This window comes from Sorex araneus, chromosome 1 (assembly GCF_027595985.1).
Source record: "Sorex araneus isolate mSorAra2 chromosome 1, mSorAra2.pri, whole genome shotgun sequence".
Taxonomy (NCBI): domain Eukaryota; kingdom Metazoa; phylum Chordata; class Mammalia; order Eulipotyphla; family Soricidae; genus Sorex; species Sorex araneus.
In genome coordinates this window covers 195,882,387-195,904,594 of record NC_073302.1, presented here as the reverse complement: position 1 = coordinate 195,904,594, position 22,208 = coordinate 195,882,387, and the positions used below count along the sequence as shown (strand labels likewise).

Here is a 22,208-nt window from a genome sequence, read left to right as displayed (position 1 = left end):
CCCTGCCCCTGCCTGGGGCTGCATCCCCGCAGCCCACCCCCCACTCCGCCCCCCTCCCCGAGTGCAGAGCCAGAGCCGACCCGAGCTACACTGTGTGTGGCCCAGAACAAAACAAAACAAAAACAGAAACAGAGAAGCAGACAGTGTCTCCTCCCTGGGAGAGCCGAGACCCAACACGGGCCCTGGGCCGGGCCGCAGGCGGGTGTGCAGGGGGCTGGCGTGGTGGGACCGGCTGCTTTCGGCCCTGAGGGGCTCTCCGGGAGGCCCTGAGACGGGGCCCTGGGGGGCTGGAGGGCCCAGGTGTGAGCCCGCGGCCAGCGCCCTCCCTCCCGCTGAGTGTCCTCCGAAGTCTGTCTCCACAGGAAGTCCCACGAGGCCGGTCCCTGGGGCCTGGGGACCCTCGCCCGCAGGCTCAGCTCACCGGACACTCTCGTTCCTCCAGGGCCAGCCGGGACCGGTGGGCACCCAGGGCTACAGCGGGCCGCCGGGCCTGCAGGGCTTCCCCGGCCTGCAGGGCCACAAGGGAGAGAAGGGCGAGCGCGGCCGGCCCGGCGTCACGGGACCCAAAGGCGAAGTGGTAGGATGGGGCCGGGGCGTGGGGCGGGGGGGTTGGGGCGGGCTGGGGGCCCAGGGGCCGCTCGCCCTCACCGTCTGTCTCTCCCCGCAGGGGGTCAGAGGCGTGTCCGGCTTCCCGGGGGCCGACGGGATTCCCGTAAGTACTGTGGACACCCGCGTGCACGCTTCCCTCTCGAACCCGGGCCCAGCCTGGCCGTCTCCCTCGCACACGGAGCTTCTAGACCTGGGCTGCAGGGCTGAGGCCGCTTGGCTCGGACCCGGCCCGGGTTCGGCCCGGGTTCGGCCCGTGTGGCCGCCCCCGCAGACCCCCTGCGGGGAGCCCGGCCGCGGCCCCCAGCCTCTCGCCATCTGCACAGAAGAAAAGGCCTGTGTGAGCCGGAACAGCCTCCACGGCGAGGCTGTTTTTCTAACCCAGTTGACTTTCCTTCTCGTGGCATAAAATAATAAATCAGCGGCCCGGCCCGGCAGATTCCCAGGGCCGCTTCCTGCCTGGCGGGCTGCTCCAGATGGCCGGGTCAGTCTGTCTGCTGCCGCCCGGGGGACACGGCACACACGGGCCTGAGCCTACACACGCGTGTATGCACCTACCTCGGTGTACGTGTGCATGCCCTGCACACATGTTCACGTGTGTGCATAGGAATACGTAAGCAGACACTCGTGAATTTATACATGCACGTTTACCATGGATGTACATGTGCCCACACGTGTGCTGTATGCTCAGAGGCCATGTATGTTCATCTGTGCCTATGTGCGTGCATGTGAATATGCACATGTGTGTAAGTTTGCACATGGATGCCCTCATGCTCGCACACAGGAGACACACACAGAGCCGCCGGCTGTTTGGGGCCTGCAGGAGAGGACAGAGCAGGGGTGCGGTGGGCCAGCGGTCCCGAGGCTGGTCCCTCTCTCGTCCCCACCCGGCAGAGCCCACACCGGCCCCTCTCGCCTTGTGAGAAGAGGGCGAGTTTCCGAGGGGGCAGGAGAGGGTCCCTGTGCCCCCGGGAACCTCCCGGCGGGGGCCTGCCCGTCAAGCATTCGCCCGTGGCGTCAGGCCGCCTGCTGCCCTGAGAAGGCACCAGCTCCTTCTAGAACTTTCTAGAATGCTTCCTTCTGCTCTGGCCTGTGGCCCCGGGAGGCGCTGCCGTCCCCCCGCTTCTGGCAGCCCCCCGGGTCCTTCCCGGCTCGGCACCCACCAAACCTCTCCCGCAGGGGCACCCGGGCCAAGGCGGTCCCCGAGGGCCGCCCGGCCACGACGGCTGCAACGGCACCCGTGGAGACGCCGGCCCGCAGGGGCCTTCCGGCACCGGGGGCATCCCCGGCTCTCCCGTGAGTAGCTGCGTGGTGGGTTCTGGGGAGCTTAGGGGGGCTCAGGGCCCCTCCCGGCCCGAATGCACCACGGGCCCTTCCTTCCTCAGCCGGCCACGTCGCCCGTGCCCTGTCCCCTCGGGAGGTCACTCTCCCGCCTGCCGCCCCAGGGCCGCTCCCGTGCTTCCGGAGCACTTGGGGATCATTCCTAGCCTCTGCCGCCGAGGCGGCCACACGGCTGCCGGCTGGTGGTGTTTGTCTCCAGCACAGTGAGGCCGGCGCCCGCGTTCAACCCAAGTCACAGCACCCCCCAGGGCGCGGCCGCCCCCAGCTGCCCCGGCCCGCCCGGGACCCTCCCACCCCGTCCCTGCTCCCTCTGGGGGGTGGGTGCGGGGCCTCGGGGTGCGGGACCCGGGCCGGAGCCGGCACAGCCCCCCCCACACTCGGGGCTGCAGCTGCGGGCGGAGCCGGGCTGGGCTGGGCGTCGCCCCATCCTGGGGAAACGTCCTTGGCACGTGGGAGGCGCCCGCCCAGGGTGACGCCCGTCTCCCCCTCCCGCCCGCAGGGGCCCCAAGGGCCGAAAGGGCAGAAGGGCGAGCCCTACGCACTGTCCCCCGAGGAGCGCGGCAAGTACAGGGTGAGTCGCCCGCAGGCACCAGCCCCCGGTGAGGCGGCGACCGTCCAGGGACCTGGCTGGGCAGGTGGGGGGGCTCCAGCTCACGGCCCGTGGGGATGCCCTGACCACCGGCTGTGTAGGCTGCACCCCACGGGCCGCGTCGGCACTGGGCGACGGTCCCCATGGGAGAGGCCTGCGTGTCCCTCGGGCCCGTGCTGTTCCCCCCCGTCCATGCGTGTCCCCCCTGGGCCCATGCGTGTCCCTCCCCTGTCCCATGCGTGTCCACCCCAGGTCCATGCCTGTCCCTCCCCTACCTACCCCATGCGTGTCCCCCCGTCCATGCATGTTCCCTCCCCTGCCCCGTGCGTGTCCCCCCCGGGCCCATGCGTGTCCCTCCCCTGTCCCATCGTGTCCCCCCCCGGGTCCATGCGTGGCCCTCCCCTGTCCCGTGCATGTCCCCCCCGGGTCCATGCGTGTCCCTCCCCTGCCCCATGTGTGTCCCCCCCGGGTCCATGCGTGTCCCTTTCATGTCCCATGCGTGTCCCCCCATCCATGCGTGTCCCTCCCCGGCCCCATGCATGTCCCCCTGTCCATGCGTGTCCCTCCCCTGCCCCATGTGTGTCCCCCCCGGGTCCATGCGTGTCCCTCCCCTGCCCCGTGCGTGTCCCCTCGTCCCGAGTGTCCCCCGGCCCCGTGCATCCGCTCACCCGCTCTCTCTGCAGGGGGAGCCCGGCGAGCCGGGACTGGTCGGCTTCCAGGTGAGTTTCTCCCCAGTGGACGCGCCCGGCGCCCCCTGTGCCCGCCCTGCCCCCTCACTGCCCCTTCTGCCTTCCAGGGTCCCCCCGGCCGCCCGGGGCCCATGGGGCCGATGGGGCCAGTCGGCGCTCAAGGGAGACCGGTGAGTGCCCACCTACCCCCGGGTCCCATCCAGGGCAGCCCCGTCCACTGCGGGTCCCGGCGACGGTGTGCGCCCGGGCCAGCAGGGAGGGACAGTGAGGGCTGCTGGGAGTCCCTCCCCGCCTCGCCCCTGCCTCGCCCGCCTCCCCTCCCCGTCCTGCCCTGGTGGGTGCTGGCCCCCGGGAGCCCAGATGGCACGGACCCCGCCAGCTCGCGGCCCCCCGAGCCCGCCGGGCGGGGTGAGGATACGGCATCACGGGCTTTGTCTCCCCGCAGGGCCCGCCGGGACCCCCCGGACCCAAAGGGCAGCAGGTGAGCATGGGGCCTGCCCGGGACGTTTGGGACTGTCAGGCCTGAGCCGGGAGCCCAGCGGCCATGAGGGGCACCAGTGGGGGCTTCCTGGCTCCTCGAGTCAGGGCACCCCGCGGCCCCACGAGAATGGACAGCTGAGCCCAGGCCAAGGGGCGAGAGGGGCTGGGCAGACCCGCCCGGGGCAGTGCCAGGGCCCAGCGGCACGACCAGACCCGGCCACTGGGTGCGGGAGGCGGGCGAGCGTGTCCCCGCCTGGGGACGGGCCGGGCGGGGAGGTGGAAGGGGACGCGGCAGGGCCGACGTCCAGGACCGCCCCCACCTTCCCAGGCCCTGCTCCAGATCCCCGCCCGGCCCCTCCGCCCTCTGACCCCGCTTCCTCTGTGGCTGGAACTCATTACGGCCCCGCCAGCGGCCGCGCGGTGGGGAGGGCCCGGGCCGAGAGCCGCCAGCACGACACCCCTGTCCTCACGGCCCCCGGCCAGAGCCCCCGGCCGGCTCCCCCGGGGGAAGAGGGGCCCGGGCAGCAGGAGCCGCCGTGACCTGGGCTGGCCACGCCCCGTGAAGCGGGACGGGGCCATGTAGATGGAGGCTCTGCCCGTAGCTTCAGCCCGGCAGGAGGGTCCCGGGCCCGACCCCCAGACACAGCCCCCGAGCAGCTGCCGGGGGTCCTCGTGCCGCGGGAACAGCCGGGCGGGGCCCCAGCCGGGAGGGGCTGGGAGGGGACAAAGGCCTCACGGTGGACGACCGTCTCCTCCCCAGGGCAACCGCGGACTGGGCTTCTACGGAGAGAAGGGCGAGAAGGTGAGGCGGCGGGAGGCCTGCCCCGCCCAGCCGGCCCCGGCCAGCTTCTCCCCGCAGCCCCGGGGCCTCTCGTGGCCTTGGGGGTCCCCACAGCCAGTGCCCCCCCCCAGCCCCCACAGGTGCCTCAGCCCCGGGTCCTTCCACTTGGCTCCCGAGCAGGCTGGACCGAGGGGCAGCCGGGGGCGGCCGGGGGGAAGCCGGCCGTCTCAGGGACCCTGCCCCGCCCCCGCCCTGGCGGCCCGGGAGGCCTGGGCTGTCGGAGGGTCCCAGCGGCCCCCCGGGCCGTGTGCCTGTCCGCGGCGTCTGACCCGTCTCTCCCCGACGCAGGGCGAGATGGGCCTGCCGGGGCCCAACGGGGTTCCGTCCGAGGGGCAGCCCGTCACGGGCCCCAGCAAGGACACGCTGCACCTGGAGCACTACAAGGTACGGGGCACGGGCACGCCCGCACCAGGCCCGGACGACGGCAGGCGGACGGCCCTGGGCGGGGCCCGACCTGAGCTCTGGCCCTCACGGCCTTTCCTCCCCACAGGGCATCAAGGGGAGCCAGGGGGACCCCGGGCGGCAGGTAGGTGCAGGTGCCCGCGGGCCACTGCCTTCTCGTGGGTTTTTCCCTCCTGCCAGTGTCTGACGTTTTTAAACCAAACCCGGCTCTTTCCAAAGGGAAGCGGGGGAGGCGGGCGGCCGGGCTCTGGCTGGGCGGTCCCCCAGCTGCCCCCTCTCTCCTAGGGCTACGGCATGAAGGGGGAAGACGGCATCGTGGGCTTCCCGGGAGAGCGGGTGAGTCCCGGCACCCCTCACTCTGGGGGGCGTTGGTGCATGCTCAAGGTGGAGCCCCCTGCGCCCCCGCGCTGCTGAGCTGGGACCCTCTCGGGGGCACGAGGAACCACTCACGGCCCCTCCCCGCCTTCTGCACAGGGCCTGGCCGGCTACCCCGGAGAGAAGGGAGACCTGGGCCTGAGGGTAAGTGGGGGCCCTCCCGCGGCCAGTCTGAGCACTGGACGCTCCCTCCCTCTCTCTCCCACCCTCCCTTTCCCTCTCTCTCCCTCTCTCTCCCTCTCCCTCTCCCTCTCTCTCTCCCTCTCTCTCTCCCTCTCGCTCTTCTCTGGAGGAGTGAGAGTGTCCTGGGGTGTATCTAATGAAGAAGCATCACAACAGGGCCCGGTGCCTCCTGGAGCACTTCCTGGGGTGCTGGTGCTGAACCCCCTTCCACACCCAGTGACGTGGCCTCATGAGCAGGCAGCCACACCAGGGGCCCCCTCCCCACCCCAGTGTCTCGGGCCCCAGGATGAAGTGAGGGGCCCCAGGATGGGGGGCTCCAAGTCGTGCCCACCAGATGCCAGAACCGGACTTCGGGGAGAGGGTGGGGGACGGAAGAGCCGGAGGCGGGCGGGCGGCGGGCGGGAGGCTCAGCCAGGCTGTGCCTTGCAGGGAACCAGAGGTCCTGATGGCTACCAAGGCCCCGACGGCCCGCCCGGACCCAAGGTGAGCGCCGAGAGGGGGCAGAAGTGCCGGGCGGGCAGCGGGTGCTGAGAGGGCAGAGCCGGGTCCTGGCACCCCCACGGCAGGGAGGGAAGCAACCCCCGGCAGGGCCGGCACTCGGAACGTGTCCGGAGCCCCCACCTCACGCTCTGCCCTGCCCGCCCAGGGAGAACCCGGCGTCCAGGGCCCCCCCGGCCCCCCAGGCTACTCCCCGCACCCGTCCCTCGCCAAAGGTACGTCCAGCGGGCGCGACGCCCAGCAGAGCAGCCGCCGCGGCTCCGTCCCAGGCTGTCCTGCGTGCCCCGTGCGCCGTGGGCAGGAGCTGGGCACAGGGCAGGCGGGGCCGGCCTGCAGCGGGACTCGGAGCCCGGCCCTGACTCAGGCCGATTCCCTGCAGGCATCAGAGGAGAACCCGGGTTCCCGGGGCCCCACGGGGAGCCGGGCAGCCGTGGGCAGCCAGGAGACCCCGGGCCCCCAGGCCTGCCGGGCGCGCCCATGGGAGTGGAAGGTAACGTGGACTGGCCGGCGCCCCAGGCTTGCACCCGGGACCGCCTCACCTCTGTGGCGCGGGGGGGGAGGGCAGGGGCACGGGAGCCCACCCCCCCCCCCCACTGCTGTGCTTACAGACGAGAAGAGGGGCTTCCCCGGAGAGATGGGGCCCAAAGGCTTCAGCGGAGACCCCGGCATCCCCGCGCGGTACCCCGGACCCCCGGGGACGGATGGCAGGCCGGGAGCACAAGGCCTCCCCGGGGCCCCTGGGGCCCCTGGACCCGACGGTGAGTGTCCAGGGCACACGCTGCAGCCAGGGGGCCAGACCAGGAGACCCGTCCTGGGCTCCTGCTGCCCGGCCGAGCGTCGGGCCTGAGTGTCTGACCCCCAGTCGCGGGAGACCAGGGCCACACACGCTCACGCAAACGCAAAGGAGCTTTATTATCAGCCCGAGCCAGCGCCAGAACGAGCTAGGGTCCGAGTCTCGTCCAGCGCAGTGGAGTTTTGACCAGGACCCCGACTCCAAATCACGGCGGTTTATACGGGGTCAGAGTCAAGAGCAGTTTATACACTGGCCTGTGGTTAGCACCGGCCCTAGGATGACAGTGTCAGCGTTAGACAGTGGCGAGTAACAACTTCTGAGGAGGGACAGTGACCCCTCGTGACCGGACAGACCAACTGCCCAGATCCTAATCACTCAACTGGGAGTCTACCAGAACTGCGAGTCCTGTTCTGGGGAAACAGAGACTGAGGCCTACTTGAGGATGTTAGCTGCAGCCTGTCACAGCATCGGTTTCGCCCTCACTACGGGAATAGGGGTGTCTCAGCCCTGAAGGGTTGGGGGTGTCTCAGCCCTGAAGGGTTGGGGGTGTCTCAGCCCTGAGGGGGTGGGGGTGTCTCAGCCCTGAAGGGTTGGGGGTGTCTCAGCCCTGAGGGGGTCGGGGTGTCTCAGCCCTGAGGGGGTCGGGGTGTCTCAGTCCTGAGGGGGTCGGGGTGTCTCAGCCCCGAGGGGGTCGGGGTGTCTCAGCCCCGAGGGGTCGGGGTGTCTCAGCCCCGAGGGGGTCGGGGTGTCTCAGCCCCGAGGGGTCGGGGTGTCTCAGCCCCGAGGGGGTCGGGGTGTCTCAGCCCCGAGGGGGTCGGGGTGTCTCAGCCCCGAGGGGGTCGGGGTGTCTCAGCCCTGAGGGGTCGGGGTGTCTCAGCCCCGAGGGGGTCGGGGTGTCTCAGTCCCGAGGGGGGTCGGGGTGTCTCAGCCCTGAGGGGTCGGGGTGTCTCAGCCCTGAGGTGCCGGGAGAGGAATGAAGCTCGCGGGGATCTATCTGTGGGTGCCATGGGCGCCCCCAGAGCTGGGGAGAAGCTTCTTCTCTGGAGAGACCCAGGCCCCGGGTTCTGGCCTGTGTGAGGGCTCGGCACCATGTGGGGACAGAGCTCGAGTCCGCCCAGGCTGTGCTGTGCGGGAGATGCGTCGCCATGCGCGGGTGCGTCAGCCCCCTCCCTTGCAGGCTGGGGACCCCCTCGAGCGACCCTCGGCCTCCACACCTGAGTGCTCGGCTCTGGGAGGCCGAGTCTTCCCCGCCGGGCCCGGGAGAGGCCAGGGTGGGGCGTCTCTCGGGGCCAGCCTTGTAAGACTCGGTTTCCGACTCCCCGACCCGCCAGGCCCCTGTCTGCCTGGGCGCCCTGTGCCAGTCTCTCGGGGACCGAGCCGGGAAGGCCCTTGGCTGTGGGAGGCTTCACCCCCTCCCGGGAGCAGGCGTCCTGCCCGCCGGCGGGACTCGAGCAGTCCCGGGCTGGGGTCCCCCCAGCTTTCACGGGGGAACCAGGCTTATGCGTCATTTTGCAAATTTGGGGGGCGCCTGGGAGACAGCCCGGGAGTGAGGCGACGCTGGTTCCACCCCCGGCAGCCGCGGGGCCCCTCAGCCCACCAGGAGCAACTCCCGGGGAGTCGGGAGCGGCCCCGGCATTCCGGACGCTGAAACAGGCGCTAAGAGAAGACAGTCCGGGGCAGCTTCCCGAGTGCGGACCCCCGAGGCCCAGTTCTCCTCCCTGTTTGCCGGGACCTTCCCCTCCTCCGCCCAGGGGCTGTGCCCAGCCTCCCCTTGGGCCCACGCAGCGGGACGGGTTCAAAATGGACGAAGCGAGTGACCCTGTGAGTCGGGGGCGCTGCCCACCCGCACCGGGACGCAGACCCCCCACCTGACGGACGTCTGTATCGGGCCCGCTGCCCGCTGCCCGCAGAGGCTGAGGGGACTCCGGGCAGTGACACTCCAGAACCCCCGGCCGCCCCGGGCCTCTTGCCCTGACCCAGACACGCAGCTTCTCACCCCCGTTTCTGAGGGGCCCCCCACTCTGTGCCCGGGAGGACCCCCTGGTGGGATGCGAGGCCAGTGCCCCCTTTTTTTCCTTTCTGTCTTTTTGGGTCACTCCCGGCGATGCTCAGGGCTTACTCCTGGCTCTGCACTCAGGAGTTTCTCCTGGCGGTGCTCAGGGGACCATATGGGATGCTGGCATTCGAACCCGGGTCTGTCGCATGCAAGGCAAGCGCCCTCCCAGCTGTGCTATCACTCTACCCCCCCTCGGGGGCCTTTAAAGCTCTCGGTGCCCAGTTTGGGCTCCCGGGCTAATTCAGGGAGCTGGGCTTCCACCCAGGCTGGAACTGGGGTCCTCCTGGGCCCCCGGTGCTCCCGGCAGCCCCCAGGGGGCGGCCCATCCCCCCTCTCAGATCTCCCAGGGCTCTGGGGTGCTTTGAGGGCTGCCGCTTTCCCTCTCCTCTTGTACCGCGACTCTCTCCCAGGCCCCAGCGGGTAGTGGGCCATAGGCTGGGGAGTCCCTGCCGGCTCCGGGGGCCTGAGTGCCACGGGGTCCCCGTGGGCCCTTGGAGAGTCGAGCTGTCCCGAATGGCGTCCGGCCCCTAGAGGGCGCTCCTGGCTCCTTGGCCCAGCCAGTGGCTGCGGGTGTGGACCCCTGCGGGTGTGGCCTCTGTCCCGACGGGGAGCCCTGGGCAGCGCCAGCGGTGAGCAGAGCCAGGCGCTGCTGTTCCCTCCGGCCCGTGGCTCATTCGCTCCATCTCTGCAGGACCCAGATGTGTGCGTGGTGGTCTGAGCGCGGGGGCCGCCAAGCGCAGCACGAGCTGCCCCCCGGGGCTCCCCTTGGCTGCTTCCTCCCGGGGGTCCGGCCTTGCTGCCGCCTTCCCCTGCCGGGTCCCCCCCTCGAGGCTCACGGCACTTCTCCCCAGGCTTCCTCTTCGGGCTGAAAGGGACGGAGGGACACGAAGGCTACCCCGGCCCGTCGGGCTTCCCCGGCGCCCGAGGACAGAAGGGATGGAAAGGTGAGTCCAGCCCCGCCCTGCGGCCCAGAGAAACGGCCCCCACGGGGCCCAGGCCGGGCTTAGGCAGGCGGGGTGCTGTGTTCAGTCCCTGCAGAGTCGGGCGGGCCCCCAGGCTGGGTGCTGGGGGGCTGGAGGACCCCACTCAGTGGCCCTTCCACCTGGGAGGGACTGGGGTCCTGCAAAGACCAGGGCCCAGCCAGAGAGGAGGGGGGACCCCTGGGCCCAGACAGACAGATGAGGTCCGGCCTGAGTGCCCTGCCCTGCAGTGCCCTGTGCCCCCAAAACCCGGCTCCCCCGTGGGCACAGACCCTCCCCGTGGGCACAGACCCTCCCCTGGGGGCACAGACCCTCCCCCGTGGGCACAGACCCTCCCCCATGGGCACAAACCCTTCCCCGTGGGCACAGACCCTCCCCCGTGGGCACAGACCCTCCCCCATGGGCACAGGCCCTCCCCCGTGGGCACAAACCCTCCCCCATGGGCACAGACCCTCCCCCGTGGGCACAGACCCTCCCCCGTGGGCACAAACCCTCCCCCGTGGGGGACCCCCCTCTGCCGCAGGCGAAGCCGGGGACTGCAGGTGCGGTGACGAGTTCACGCGGGGACCCCCGGGCCTGCCGGGGTACAAAGGCTTCCCCGGCACCAACGGGGAGCCCGGCCGCAAAGGCGACGCAGGCGAACCCGGTGCCCACGGCATCCCCGGCTTCCCGGGCTTCAAGGTGAGTGCCACCCTCGGGGCCGGGCGGCACCGGGCCCAGCACAGACCCCAGCGGGGGAGGAGGGAGGAGGCGTCTGCTGTGCGGGGCTGGCCAGGACCCCCGCGAGGCCCGAGTGTCTGCAGGGGTGAAGCGGCGCAGGCCTCGGGTAGGGCGGGGTGAGGCGGGTGCGAGCACGCCCGGCACAGGCCCTGCCTGCAGGGTGTGGGCTGCGGCATGCTGGGCGGCGCCCCCGAGCAGACAGAGCTCAGGCTGTGGGGGAGCCTGGGGTGGGGCTCAGGCCTGGCTCCCCCAGGACGCAACCCCGGGGCCTTCGGACCCCACCAGGCTGGTTTCCCCCCTCCGATGCCCGACGCGGCTGTGCCCAGGCTGCGAGGCCGAGTCCCGCCGTCTTGTGCCCGGGCACTGCTATGTCTCCCGACCTGAGGCTTTAGAAATCAGCCACCGAGAAGCACTCGGCGTGGCCTGGCCGCCGTCCTCGGGTGGGGTCCCAGGCCAGCTCCCGGCGGCCGTTCCCACGGGCTGCGTGGTCGCGAGGTCCCGCCGGGCACAGCTCTGGCGGGGCCGTGACCTGGTCCTCTCCGCAGGGAGCCCCTGGCCAGACCGGCCCCCCCGGGCCCAAAGGCGCGAAGGGGGATTCCAGGACCATCACCACCAAAGGTCAGTGTCCACCCGGCCCTGGCGCGCGTCCAGCCTCTGGCCGTCTCCCCTGACTCACTGTCGCCCCCCGCAGGCGAGCGGGGACAGCCCGGCGTGCCCGGCGTGCCTGGCCTGAAGGGCGCGGATGGCTTCCCCGGCCGCGAGGGACTCGGCGGATTCCCCGGCCTGCCGGGCCCCCCGGTAGGTGCCCCAGGTGGCAGCGCCACCCCCCTGCTCATGCACGTGGGCCAGAGCAGAGCTTGGTCAGAAGGTCTGGCTGGAAACCGCCAGGTGGAATGTTCTGGAAGCCGGCCTGGTGGGGGAGCACAGCCCGCCAGGGGGCTGGGGACAGGCGGCCTGGGGCCTCGCGGTTGAGAAATGACCCGTTTCCACGCAGGGTGACGGCATCCAGGGCCCCCCTGGAGACGCGGGCTACGAGGGCCTTCCCGGCGCCAAGGGCCTTCCCGGAGAGATGGGCCCCCCGGGCCTGGGCCTCCCGGGCCCCAAGGGCGGACGCGGCTTCCCCGGAGAGGCGGGGGCTCCCGGCCTGCCGGGCTTCCCTGGGCCCCCCGGGCCCCCGGGCTCGCCAGGACAGATCGGTAGGAGAGCCCCTTCCTCCCACCCCGCGGTCCTCTCGGGGTCACTGCGGCCGCGCCCGCGCCCACACGCGTGTCTCCTTCCTGTGCCGCAGACTGTGACGTTGACGGCGTGAAGAGACCCATCGGGGGGCAGGACCAGGCGCCCCTGCGGCCAGGTGCGGGACCCCCGGCCCAGCGCGGGGGGGGGGGGTGGCAGGAGCCCCCCCAGAGAGCTGAGACTCGGGAGAAACCAGGGGGTGGACGTGGGCAGCGGCAAGCAGGGGCCCGTGGGAGGGACGGGCACGGGGCAGGGGGGCCCGGGCCCGAGAGCAGAGAAAGAAGGGCACAGGCACCCCCGCCCCTGCCCCGGCCCGCCACAGGCCCGCCCGGCCCCTCTGCTGTGGTCGCCGACCGGGAAAGCAGCTGCGTCCCCCGGGACGTGAGGGGCCCCAGCGAGGGAAACCCCCCTGCGTGGGGCCAGGCTCGCTGGCCCGTGTCTGGAGCAGGACACCCCCAGCCCCCCGAGGCCTGGGGCCTGGGGGTCTCGGTGCGGGGGAGCCAGCAGCTGCCGTCTGAGCCCTGTCCCCCTTCCTCCCTCCAGGCTGTGTCGGAGGACCCATGGGATCCGCGGGCCCCCCGGGCCCCCCCGGCCCCCCAGGTATCGTACCCCCCTGCGTGGACTCCACACAAACCGGAAGCTTCCGGGAAGGCCAGCAGGGCTTCTCTCTGACCCGACAGCCTGTGCCCACCCCATGGAGCGGCCTTCCAGGGAGCTCCGGCCTGAGCCTGCGGTGTGGGACAGGCACCCCCCTAGCAGGGCCCCGGGGAATCCCGACACCCCCACACCCGGGAGGGATTCATGGGGCCTCACGGCTCCTCAGCATCTCTCTGACGTGCGCCCACGCGGCCCCCCGCCCCTCTCCGCGTCTGTCTCTGTGCGGCCACGGCCCCTCTCCGCGTCTGTCCGTGTGCGGCAGGCTCTGGGTGGCGGCGGTCCCTGTGTCTGGCTTCTCCTCGCTGCTCCCCAGTGGCCGCAGGGCCTGGTTCTGAGCCCTCTGCGGGAGCCCGAAGGCCCCTGTCTCTGGGGTCTCGCTGGAACAGGCTCTTGCTGCTGCTGCTTCGTGACGTGTCCACCCTGGACGGGCACCGGGGCTGGTCTCCGGGGCTGGCCAGCAGGAGGCCCGTCAGCTGTCCGGGCCGGGGCCCTTCCACCCCTCCTTCCACCCACACGGGGCTCCGGGTCTGACGGGGCCTGTCTTGGTTCCGCCAGGAATCAAGGGCCTGCGCGGGGCACCAGGCTTGCCAGGGGCCGACGGGACCCCAGGACTCAAGGGCCTTCCAGGAGATCCCGGCCGTGAAGGGTTCCCGGGACCCCCAGGTAAGCCGGGGAGGGACCCCCGCCGTGTACTCCGGCCGGGTCCCTGCGGCTCGGACAGCACGGGAAACACCCACTTCTCAGACGCCACAGACCCCCACGGCCCACAGCCCCGCCCTGGCTCTGGGGCGCAGACACGGTGCCCCCGCCCCACCCTCATGGGAGTACGGCCTGGCCTGGCCTCTGCCACTGCCCAGCCCTGCCCCCCCCCGGGGGACAGTGAGCTGGGCAGCTGCAGGAGCCCCACGCCGCCCTCAGGAACCCGCTGGCCCGCCCCTCCCCCAGACCCGCTGCCCGCCCCTCCCCCAGACCCACTGGCCCGCCCCTCCCCCAGACCCACTGGCCCGCCCCTCCCCCCAGACCCGCTGGCCCGCCCCTCCCCCAGACTCATTGGCCTGTCTCCTCCCAGGGTTCGTGGGGCCTCGAGGATCCAAAGGAGCCATGGGCCGGCCCGGACCTGACGGCCTCCCAGGGCCAAGCGGAGTGCCGGGGCCGGCCGGACCCCCCGGGGACAGGGGCCTGCCAGGAGAAGCCCTGGGTGCCCAGCCCGGGCCCCGGGGAGACGCTGGCCTGCCGGGACACCCCGGGCTGAAAGGCGTCCCCGGGGAGAGAGGCCCTCCGGGCTTCACGGGTGAGTGGCCTGCAGGCACCTCGGGCAGGGACGGCCTCGGGCGCCCACTGAAGGGTGCCCAGCAGCAGACGGCAGGGCTGCCCTGGCATGCGCACCCTATGCCTAGATCTGTGTGCACGTGTGTGCCTTGTGCATATGTATGAACATGTTCGTGTGTGTACGTGTTCTTGTGTGTTCTGATGTGTGAGCATGCATGTGTTCCAGTGTGCGTGTGAGCATGTGCATGCATGAATGCATGTGCTGTGTGCATGTGAGCGTGTGTGTGCATGCGTGAGTGCATGTGCTGTGTGCGTGTGTGAGCATGTGTGTGTGCATGCGTGTGTGCACGCGTGTTCTCAGGGTCACAGCATCAACAGTGAGGAGGGCGAGGAGGGTCAGCCCCCGTCCCGCCCTGTTGGCTAGAGGAAGGGGCACTCGGGTGGGGGCAGCTGCGTGTCGTGGGTGGGGGCTGACCGTCTGTCTGTCCATAGGGAGCCCGGGCATGCCTGGAATGCCGGGGCGCAAAGGCCACTTTGGCCTGCCGGGACCCTCAGGCCAGCCCGGGCTGCCAGGACCACCAGGCCAGCACGGCTTCCCCGGACCCCCCGGCCGAGAGGGGCCCTTGGGGCTGCCGGGCGCCCCGGGATTCGGAGGTGAGGACCTGCCTTCCGGGCACTCGGGGAGCGGGTGGGCGTGTCTCTGCCACAGCCCCCCTGCCCTCGGGACCCCCCTGCCCCCAGGCTGCTTCTGGAACATCTGCTCCCTGCATCCCCCCAGGCCTGCCTGGAGACCGCGGAGACCCCGGGGACTCGGGCGTGCCAGGCCCCGTGGGCATGAAGGGTGTCCCCGGCGACAGAGGCGACCCGGGCGCTCTGGGGGAGCAAGGCCAGCCGGGGTCGCCTGGCTTCAAAGGCATGGCAGGGATGCCGGGCACCCCCGGGCCGAAAGGTGAGCGCGAGGTCCCAGACAGGAGGATGCGTCTCCGCCTGCAGCCTGAGCCCCACAGCCCTGGCCAGACTGGGCTGACGTGCTGCTCCCCACAGGCTGCCCCCGCCCCTGGAGAGGGTCCCTGGGAAGGGCAGGAGCCCCCGGAGCTGAGAGGTCACCGGGTCCTGTCACTGGGTGTGGGTGTCTGGGGGCCCCAATAACTGAGCAGGTGTATTGGGCCCCGTCACGGCACAGCTGTGGAGGTCATGAGATCCCAACTTCTGACCCCTTTCTAGCCCCAAGGGCCATGGCAGAAGGCCACAGTGTCCCCTCAGTCTCTGATTTTCCTTCACTCCCTCCATGTCCCCTCAGGTCCTCAGTGTCCCTCAGTCTCTGAGTCTCCTCAGTTCCTCAACCTCCTCAGTCTCTGAGTCTCCTCAGTCTCTGAGTCTCCTCAGTCCCTCAGTCTCCTCAGTCCCTCAGTGTCCCTCAGACCCTGAGTCTCCTCAGTCCCTCAGTGTCCCTCAGTCTCTGAGTCTCCTCAGTCTCTCAGTGTCCCTCAGTCTCTGAGTCTCCTCAGTCCCTGAGTCTCCTCAGTCCCTCAACCTCCTCAGTCTCTGAGTCTCCTCAGTCTCTGAGTCTCCTCAGTCCCTCAGTCTCCTCAGTCCCTCAGTGTCCCTCAGACCCTGAGTCTCCTCAGTCCCTCAGTGTCCCTCAGTCTCTGAGTCTCCTCAGTCCCTCAGTGTCCTCAGTCTCCGAGTCTCCTCAGTTCCTCAGTCTCCTCAGTCTCTGAAGTCTCCTCAGTCCCTCAGTCTCCTTAGTCTCTCAGTGTCCCTCAGTCGCTGAGTGCCCTCAGTCCCTCAGTCCTTCATCTCTGGCCGGCACATCGGGGGTCACTGGAGCAAGGACGCAGTCCCTGTGGTCGGTCTCGGTGTCTGCGTGAAGGGAGGGCCGAGGGCAGGTGGGGCTGAAGTGGCAGCTTTGTCTCTGCAGGGGACCGGGGGTCACCGGGCATGGACGGCTTCCAGGGCATGCCCGGCTTCCAGGGCCGGCCCGGCTCTCCAGGCAGCAAGGGAGAAGCCGGCTTCTTCGGGGTGCCGGGGCTGAAGGGCCTGGCCGGGGAGCCCGGGGTCAAAGGTACGTCCATGTCCCCCATCTCAGCGGAGCCCGCCGGCCCCCAAAACTCCAGCAGCCGGACCCTGCCTGCCAGGCCCACCCGGGGGCCAGCGACAGGGCCGGTCGTGTTCCCCTCCAGGCAACAGAGGGGACCCTGGACCCCCGGGACCACCACCCGTCATCGTGCCGGGGATGAAGAGCATCAAGGGCGAGAAAGGCGACGAGGGCCCCATGGGGCTGAAGGGCTTCCTGGGCCTGAAAGGTGAGGAGCACCGGCCCCCAAGTCTTGCCCCGCGCCCTGACCATGCGGAGACCGTGACTGCCCCACGCCTGCCGGTGCTCAGGGCTGCCCCGCCCACCCCGCGGGTGGGACCTGGGCTGCAGGGGACTGACCCAGTGTCCCTGCAGGCGGCGTCGGGATGCCGGGCGTCCCGGGGCTGTCGGGTATCCCTGGCATGCCGGGAAAGCCCGGCTACATCAAGGGCGTCAAGGGGGACATCGGCGTGCCCGGCCTGCCCGGCTCTCCTGGCTTCCCCGGCGTGCCCGGGCCCCCCGGGATCGCCGGCTTCCCCGGCTTCATCGGCAGCAGGGTGAGTGACGGGGCGGCGGGTGCGGGCGGGCCAGGGCCCCGGGGCCAGGGTCTAACTCGCTTGGTCTCCTCCAGGGCGAGATGGGGGCCCCCGGGAGAGAGGGCCTGTTCGGGGAGGCCGGCCCCACGGGAGACTTCGGTGAGTGCGCACAGGTGCGGCCCGGGGGGGCGGGGGGCCCCGGAGGCGCTGCTCACCCCCTCTGCCCACCCAGGCGACATCGGAGACACAATCAACCTACCCGGAGCCCCCGGCCTCAAGGGGGAGCGCGGCGGCACGGGGATACCAGGTACCACGGCGGGGGGCTCTGGGCAGCGACGGGCAGTGCCCACCCCACACCCACACCTGCACCCGTACCCGCACCCACACCCGCACCCACACCTACACCCACACCTTCACCCACACCCGCATCTACACCCACACCTGCACCCACACCCGCACCCACACCTGCACCCACACCTGCACCCACTCCCACAGCCACACCTGCACCCGTACCCGCACCCACACCCACAGCCACACCTGCACCCACACCCGCACCTACATCCACACCTTCACCCACACCCGCACCCACACCCACACCCGCACCCACACCCACACCCGCACCCACTCCCACACCCACACCCGCACCCACATCTGCACCCACACCCACACCCTAAGCCACACCCACACCTGCACCCACTCCCACACCTGCACCCACACCACACCCTAAGCCACACCCACACCCGCACCACATCCTAACCCTCCCCCACGCCCTCCCCCTCACCCGCACTCACACCCTCGCCCGGGATCTACTGGGGGTGCTGAGGCAGCCCAGGGTGGGGGCTGGGGCAACTGTGAACGGGACGAGTCCCAGAAGGGGTCCCTGGAGAGCCCGACGGCCTGTTTGGGGCCCCGGGCAGGAAGGAGCGGGCAGCCTGGGGGCTGAAGGGGGCGGGGCCTGCCTGACGCCCTGTTCCAGGCCGGAAGGGGTTCTTCGGAGAGAAGGGCGCCATCGGCGACATCGGCTTCCCGGGGATCACCGGCATGACGGGTGCCCAGGGCCCCCCCGGGCTGCACGGACAGACAGGTCAGTGGGGCTGCACCGGTGACACCACAGGGCAGGGAGAGGGCTGCCCCGAAATGACGGCCTGGAGCCAGCGTGGCCCCAAGCCCTGTGCCCCCACGGGGCTGTACCTGGGCAGGGGACAGGGGACAGACATGCCCGTCGTGCTGGGCAGGCCCGGGCCATTGCTCCCGGGGGCCTCCCAGCCGGGCCTGACCCCGGCTGTACCCCCTGACCCCAGGCTGTCCCCCTGTACACGGCCTGTTCCCTTCCCGAGTCGGCCGTGACCCCAGACAATTCCCTTCCTGGGTCGGGCCTGACCCCAGGCCATTGGCTGTCCCCCTCCAGGATTTCCGGGGCTCACGGGCCTCACGGGGCTGCAGGGAGAGCCCGGACGGGTTGGGGTGCCAGGTGACAAAGGCGATTTTGGCTGGCCTGGGGCCCCCGGCTTACCAGGTGAGAGGGTCCCCCTCAGGGTCGGGTGTGCCCGGAGGGGGGTCCCTGGGGCCCCTCGTCTGCACCCATGAACACTGGGGGTTGTTGGAGGGCTCGGCCCAGGGCAAAGACCAACCCAGCAAGAAGCGATCCCGCCCAGTAAGCTCTGACCTGGGAGTGACCCCTGCGACCCCACGCAGGGTTTCCGGGCGCCCGAGGCATCGGGGGACTCAACGGCTTACCCGGCACCAAAGGCTCCCCAGGATCCCCAGGTACTGGCAGCACCGGCGGGGGAGGGGGGGGACGGGCCCTGCAGCCTCAGCCGTGCTGGGCGGGGCCAGGTGGGAGACGCGGCTCCTTCCCCTTCCAGGGCCCGATGGCCACGGAGACCCCGGCTTCCCTGGTCCTGTCGGGGAGAGAGGGGAACCCGGAGAGCCCAACACCTTTCCCGGACCCCCCGGAGCCCCGGGTCAGAAGGGGGAGCGCGGAGTGCCAGGTGAGTGGCCGGGACAGCCGGGGACCCGCCCGGGCCCCAGGGCCCTGGGGCTCACTGCAGAAGGGGTCCCCCTAGGGGGCTCTCACTGCAGAAGGGGGTCCCTCTGGGGGGTTCTCACTGCAGAAGGGGGTCCCTCTGGGGGGTTCTCACTGCAGAAGGGGGTCCCTCTGGGGGGTTCTCACTGCAGAAGGGGCCCTGGGGCTCTCACTGCAGAAGGGGTCCCCCTAGGGGGGGTCTCACTGCAGAAGGGGTCCCCCTAGGGGGTTCTCACTGCAGAAGGGGTCCCTCTGGGGGGTTCTCACTGCAGAAGGGGTCCCTCTGGGGGGTTCTCACTGCAGAAGGGGTCCCTCTGGGGGGGTTCTCACTGCAGAAGGGGTCCCTCTGGGGGGTTCTCACTGCAGAAGGGGGTCCCCCTGGGGGGTTCTTGCTTCAGAACTCTGAGCTGCACAGCCCTGCTTGGTTTCTCGCTCGTTCGGTCATGTAACCCCGTCCACAGCGTGACCCGTCCTTGGCCCGAGGAAAGCCTGCTGGTCTGGGGCCCGGGCAGCGGTCACTGCGCCCCCCAGGCTGTCCCTGCGGGTGTGGGCGGGGGGAGCAGAGCAGGAGGGTTCTGACCCGTTTCCCACCCCAGGGGAGCGCGGCCCAGCGGGGAGCCCCGGGCTCCGGGGCTTTCCAGGCGTCACACCCCCGTCCAACATCTCGGGGTCTCCCGGCGACGTGGGGGTGCCGGGCATCTTCGGCATGCAAGGTGAGCAGGTCGAGGGGCTCCGCGGGCACCAGCACCCAGCGGGGCGGCTGAGCCGGGAGACGCCGCAGGGTGGGGTGGGGGGGGCCGCGTGCCGCTCTCACCCGCCGCCCCTGCCCACAGGCTACCAGGGCCCCCCGGGCCCCCCCGGCCCCGCCGCCCGTCCCGGGAGCAAAGGCGAGGACGGCCCCCCCGGCCCCCCCGGCAGCCCCGGCAGCAAAGGCTGGGGCGGAGACCCAGGGCCGCAGGGCCGGCCCGGCGTGTTCGGCCTCCCCGGAGAGAAAGGTCGGTGCCCCCCTCCCCGGCCCACCCAGGCGCCCCCTGCGGCCCCGCAGGACCCTCACTGGCCTCTCCTCCCTCAGGCCCCCGCGGCGAGCCGGGCTTCATGGGGAACACGGGCGCCACGGGCAGCGTGGGGGACCGCGGCCCCAAGGGCCCCAAGGGGGACCGCGGACGGCCTGGTGAGCAAGGGCACTGCGCCCACGGGACCCCACACGCCCGCCCCGGGGGCAAAGCCGGGCCGGAAAGTTCCAGAAGTTCCACGCGAGCAGCAGTCTGGGAGCGCTGGGCGGGCAGGGGCAGCGGCGCCAGAGCTCACGGCCCCTCCTTCTCTTCCAGGGCCACCCGGGTCCATGGGGTCCCCCGGGATTGCGGGCGTCCCCCAGAGGATCGCCACACAGCCAGGGCCCATGGGTCCCCAGGGCAGGCGAGGACCCCCAGGGGCACAGGGCGAGGCGGGGCCGCAGGGCCCCCCAGGAGACCCAGGTAGGAACTTGGGTGCAGACTCTGCACCCGTTTCCCCGCCCTCACCCCGTCCCCCTTCACACCCATCCCTGCCCTCACCCCTGTCCCGTCACACCCATCCCTGCCCTCACCCCTGTCCCCTGTCACCCCTGTCCCGTCACACCCATCCCTGCCCTCACCCCTGCCCCGTCACACCCACCCCTGCCCTCACCCCTGCCCCGTCACACCCGTCCCTGCCCTCACCCCTGTCCCCCGTCACAACTGCCCCTGCCCTCACCTGTCCCCCGTCACACCCGTCCCTGCCCTCACTCCTGTCCCCTGTCACCCCTGTCCCCTGTCACACCTATCCCTGCCCACAGGGTTCCGAGGGGCTCCCGGCAAGGCTGGTGTGCAGGGCCGAGGCGGCGTGTCGGCTATGCCAGGATTCCGCGGTGACCCCGGGCCCATGGGCAACCAGGGCCCTATCGGCCAGGAAGGTGAGCGGTCTCCCGGGCCCCATCCCTGAGCAGTGACCAGAGGCCAGCAGGCGCCCCCCCGCCGCCACCACTGCAGCCCAGCCCTGCATGCACCCACCCACCAGCCGCAGACCCCTGGCCCGGCCCCCACCAGAGCCTGCGAGAGTCTGCGGGGGGCGCAGAGGCTCAGGCTGGCCCTGTGGCGAGGGACAGGGCCTTCCCAGGACATCCGGGGTGGGGGCTGGGCGGGGAGTCCCCTCCCCGCAGCTCACGGCCCCGCCCGCCCCCAGGAGAGCCCGGCCGCCCCGGGAGCCCCGGCCTGCCCGGCCTGCCAGGCCGCAGCGTGAGCATCGGCTACCTGCTGGTGAAGCACAGCCAGACGGAGCAGGAGCCCATGTGTCCGGCCGGCATGACCAAGCTGTGGGGCGGCTACAGCCTGTTGTACTTCGAGGGCCAGGAGAAGGCCCACAACCAGGACCTGGGTGCGCCAGGGCCCAGGGCGGGGGGCTGCCGGTGTGCGTCCACCCTCGGAGGTCACGGGGCGGGCGGGGTGGGGCGGGCGAGGCCACTCACGGGGCCGTCCCTGCAGGCCTGGCCGGCTCCTGCCTGGCCCGCTTCAGCACCATGCCCTTCCTGTACTGCAACCCGGGCGACGTCTGCTACTACGCCAGCCGCAACGACAAGTCCTACTGGCTGTCCACCACGGCCCCGCTGCCCATGATGCCCGTCGCTGAGGAGGAGATCAAGCCCTACATCAGCCGCTGCTCCGTGTGCGAGGCCCCGGCCGTGGCCATTGCCGTGCACAGCCAGGACGTGTCCATCCCGCACTGCCCGGCCGGCTGGCGCAGCCTGTGGATTGGGTACTCCTTCCTCATGGTAGGTGGCGCCCGGCGGGCCGGCGGGGTGGGCGCAGAGTGGGGGGCAGCCTGTTCTGGAGGCGCAGAGCCGGGCAGGGGTGTGGGCAGCCGTCCGCCCCGGCGCCCGCTCACGCCCGCTCTCGGTGCCCTGCTCAGCACACAGCCGCCGGGGACGAGGGGGGCGGCCAGTCGCTGGTGTCACCGGGCAGCTGCCTGGAGGACTTCCGTGCCACGCCCTTCATCGAGTGCAACGGGGGCCGAGGCACGTGCCACTACTACGCCAACAAGTACAGCTTCTGGCTGACCACCATCGCCGAGCAGAGCTTCCAGGCCTCACCCTCGCCCGACACGCTCAAGGCGGGGCTCATCCGCACGCACATCAGCCGCTGCCAGGTCTGCATGAAGAACCTGTGAGCCGCCGGCCCGCCGCTTGGTGCTTCTTCTCGACTCAGTACCTCAGCCCCCGCCCTGCCCACCGGGGGTCCAGAGCCCTGCCCCCTCAGTATTAACACCGCAGCCAGGCCAGGCGCCCGCCCCACCAGCCCCAGTCGGCCCCCCGGGGCCCACTGTCCCCTCACCGCCTTCTCCCCACGGTGTGTGCCAAGCCCGACCCCCCAGGAGGGCAGGAAGGAGCCTGCCCTGGGCGCCAAGCCTGGCCGTGCCTTTCCCTCCAGTGACACTGCCCGCCCGAGGGCCAGGACAGCCCGGGGGCCGTGGGGACCGTCGGCCAGAGGGCGAGAGGTGACCCCTGCTCAGGGCTGGGGTCTGTGCTCTATGACCGCCCCTCCTGTGAACGCCTGTGAATAAACGTGGTTTTGGATATTTTTAACCCCTAAACAAGAGTCTGGACTTTCTCGGGTGGGTGGCAAACATGCCTGCCGGCCTACCGGGCAGACTCGGACCCGGGCCGGCACCCCAGCACCAACACACGCTCCCACACACCCCCATCGGTCTTGGCCTTTGATGGCCAGAACCTGGCTGAGCCCCAGACCCCTGGACCTGATGCCTGAGGGGGCCCACGTCCCACCAGGACCGACAACCCCCCCCGCCCGCCCCGCAGAGCACCGGGCAACACCCTGCAGAGGTTCTGG

At 71.3% G+C, this 22,208-nt stretch overlaps 2 protein-coding genes across 2 annotated transcripts in view; both read left to right on the top strand.

Annotated features, from left to right (window-relative positions):
- Positions 1 to 6,456, top strand: part of LOC101551980 (collagen alpha-2(V) chain) — a 44,742-nt gene extending 38,286 nt beyond the window's left edge. The window contains exons 6-20 of the mRNA XM_055126922.1: positions 443 to 577; positions 668 to 712; positions 1,786 to 1,902; positions 2,447 to 2,518; positions 3,220 to 3,255; positions 3,333 to 3,395; positions 3,671 to 3,706; positions 4,466 to 4,507; positions 4,835 to 4,930; positions 5,037 to 5,072; positions 5,234 to 5,284; positions 5,423 to 5,467; positions 5,936 to 5,989; positions 6,153 to 6,219; positions 6,384 to 6,456. Coding sequence (XP_054982897.1) covers positions 443 to 577; positions 668 to 712; positions 1,786 to 1,902; positions 2,447 to 2,518; positions 3,220 to 3,255; positions 3,333 to 3,395; positions 3,671 to 3,706; positions 4,466 to 4,507; positions 4,835 to 4,930; positions 5,037 to 5,072; positions 5,234 to 5,284; positions 5,423 to 5,467; positions 5,936 to 5,952 — 791 coding nt within the window. The 3' untranslated portion in view covers positions 5,953 to 5,989; positions 6,153 to 6,219; positions 6,384 to 6,456. The remainder of the gene's footprint in view (positions 1 to 442; positions 578 to 667; positions 713 to 1,785; positions 1,903 to 2,446; positions 2,519 to 3,219; positions 3,256 to 3,332; positions 3,396 to 3,670; positions 3,707 to 4,465; positions 4,508 to 4,834; positions 4,931 to 5,036; positions 5,073 to 5,233; positions 5,285 to 5,422; positions 5,468 to 5,935; positions 5,990 to 6,152; positions 6,220 to 6,383) is intronic.
- Positions 6,457 to 20,669: 14,213 nt separating this feature from the next.
- On the top strand, positions 20,670 to 21,531 carry LOC129402086 (collagen alpha-2(IV) chain). The gene is made up of 3 exons (XM_055126911.1): positions 20,670 to 20,742; positions 20,850 to 21,136; positions 21,274 to 21,531. The coding sequence occupies exons 1-3, from the start codon at positions 20,670 to 20,672 to the stop codon at positions 21,529 to 21,531; spliced, it is 618 nt and encodes a 205-aa protein (XP_054982886.1).
- Positions 21,532 to 22,208: the final 677 nt, after the last annotated feature.

What these genes read in the sequence shown, in the direction of transcription:
- LOC129402086 (XM_055126911.1), top strand. Translation starts at nt 20,670, where the DNA reads ATGACCAAGCTGTGGGGCGGCTACAGCCTGTTGTACTTCGAGGGCCAG. An exon ending in GGCCCACAACCAGGACCTGG is followed by an intron (nt 20,743 to 20,849) that starts GTGCGCCAGGGC and finishes CCGTCCCTGCAG; the next exon opens with GCCTGGCCGGCTCCTGCCTG. An exon ending in TTGGGTACTCCTTCCTCATG is followed by an intron (nt 21,137 to 21,273) that starts GTAGGTGGCGCC and finishes TGCCCTGCTCAG; the next exon opens with CACACAGCCGCCGGGGACGA.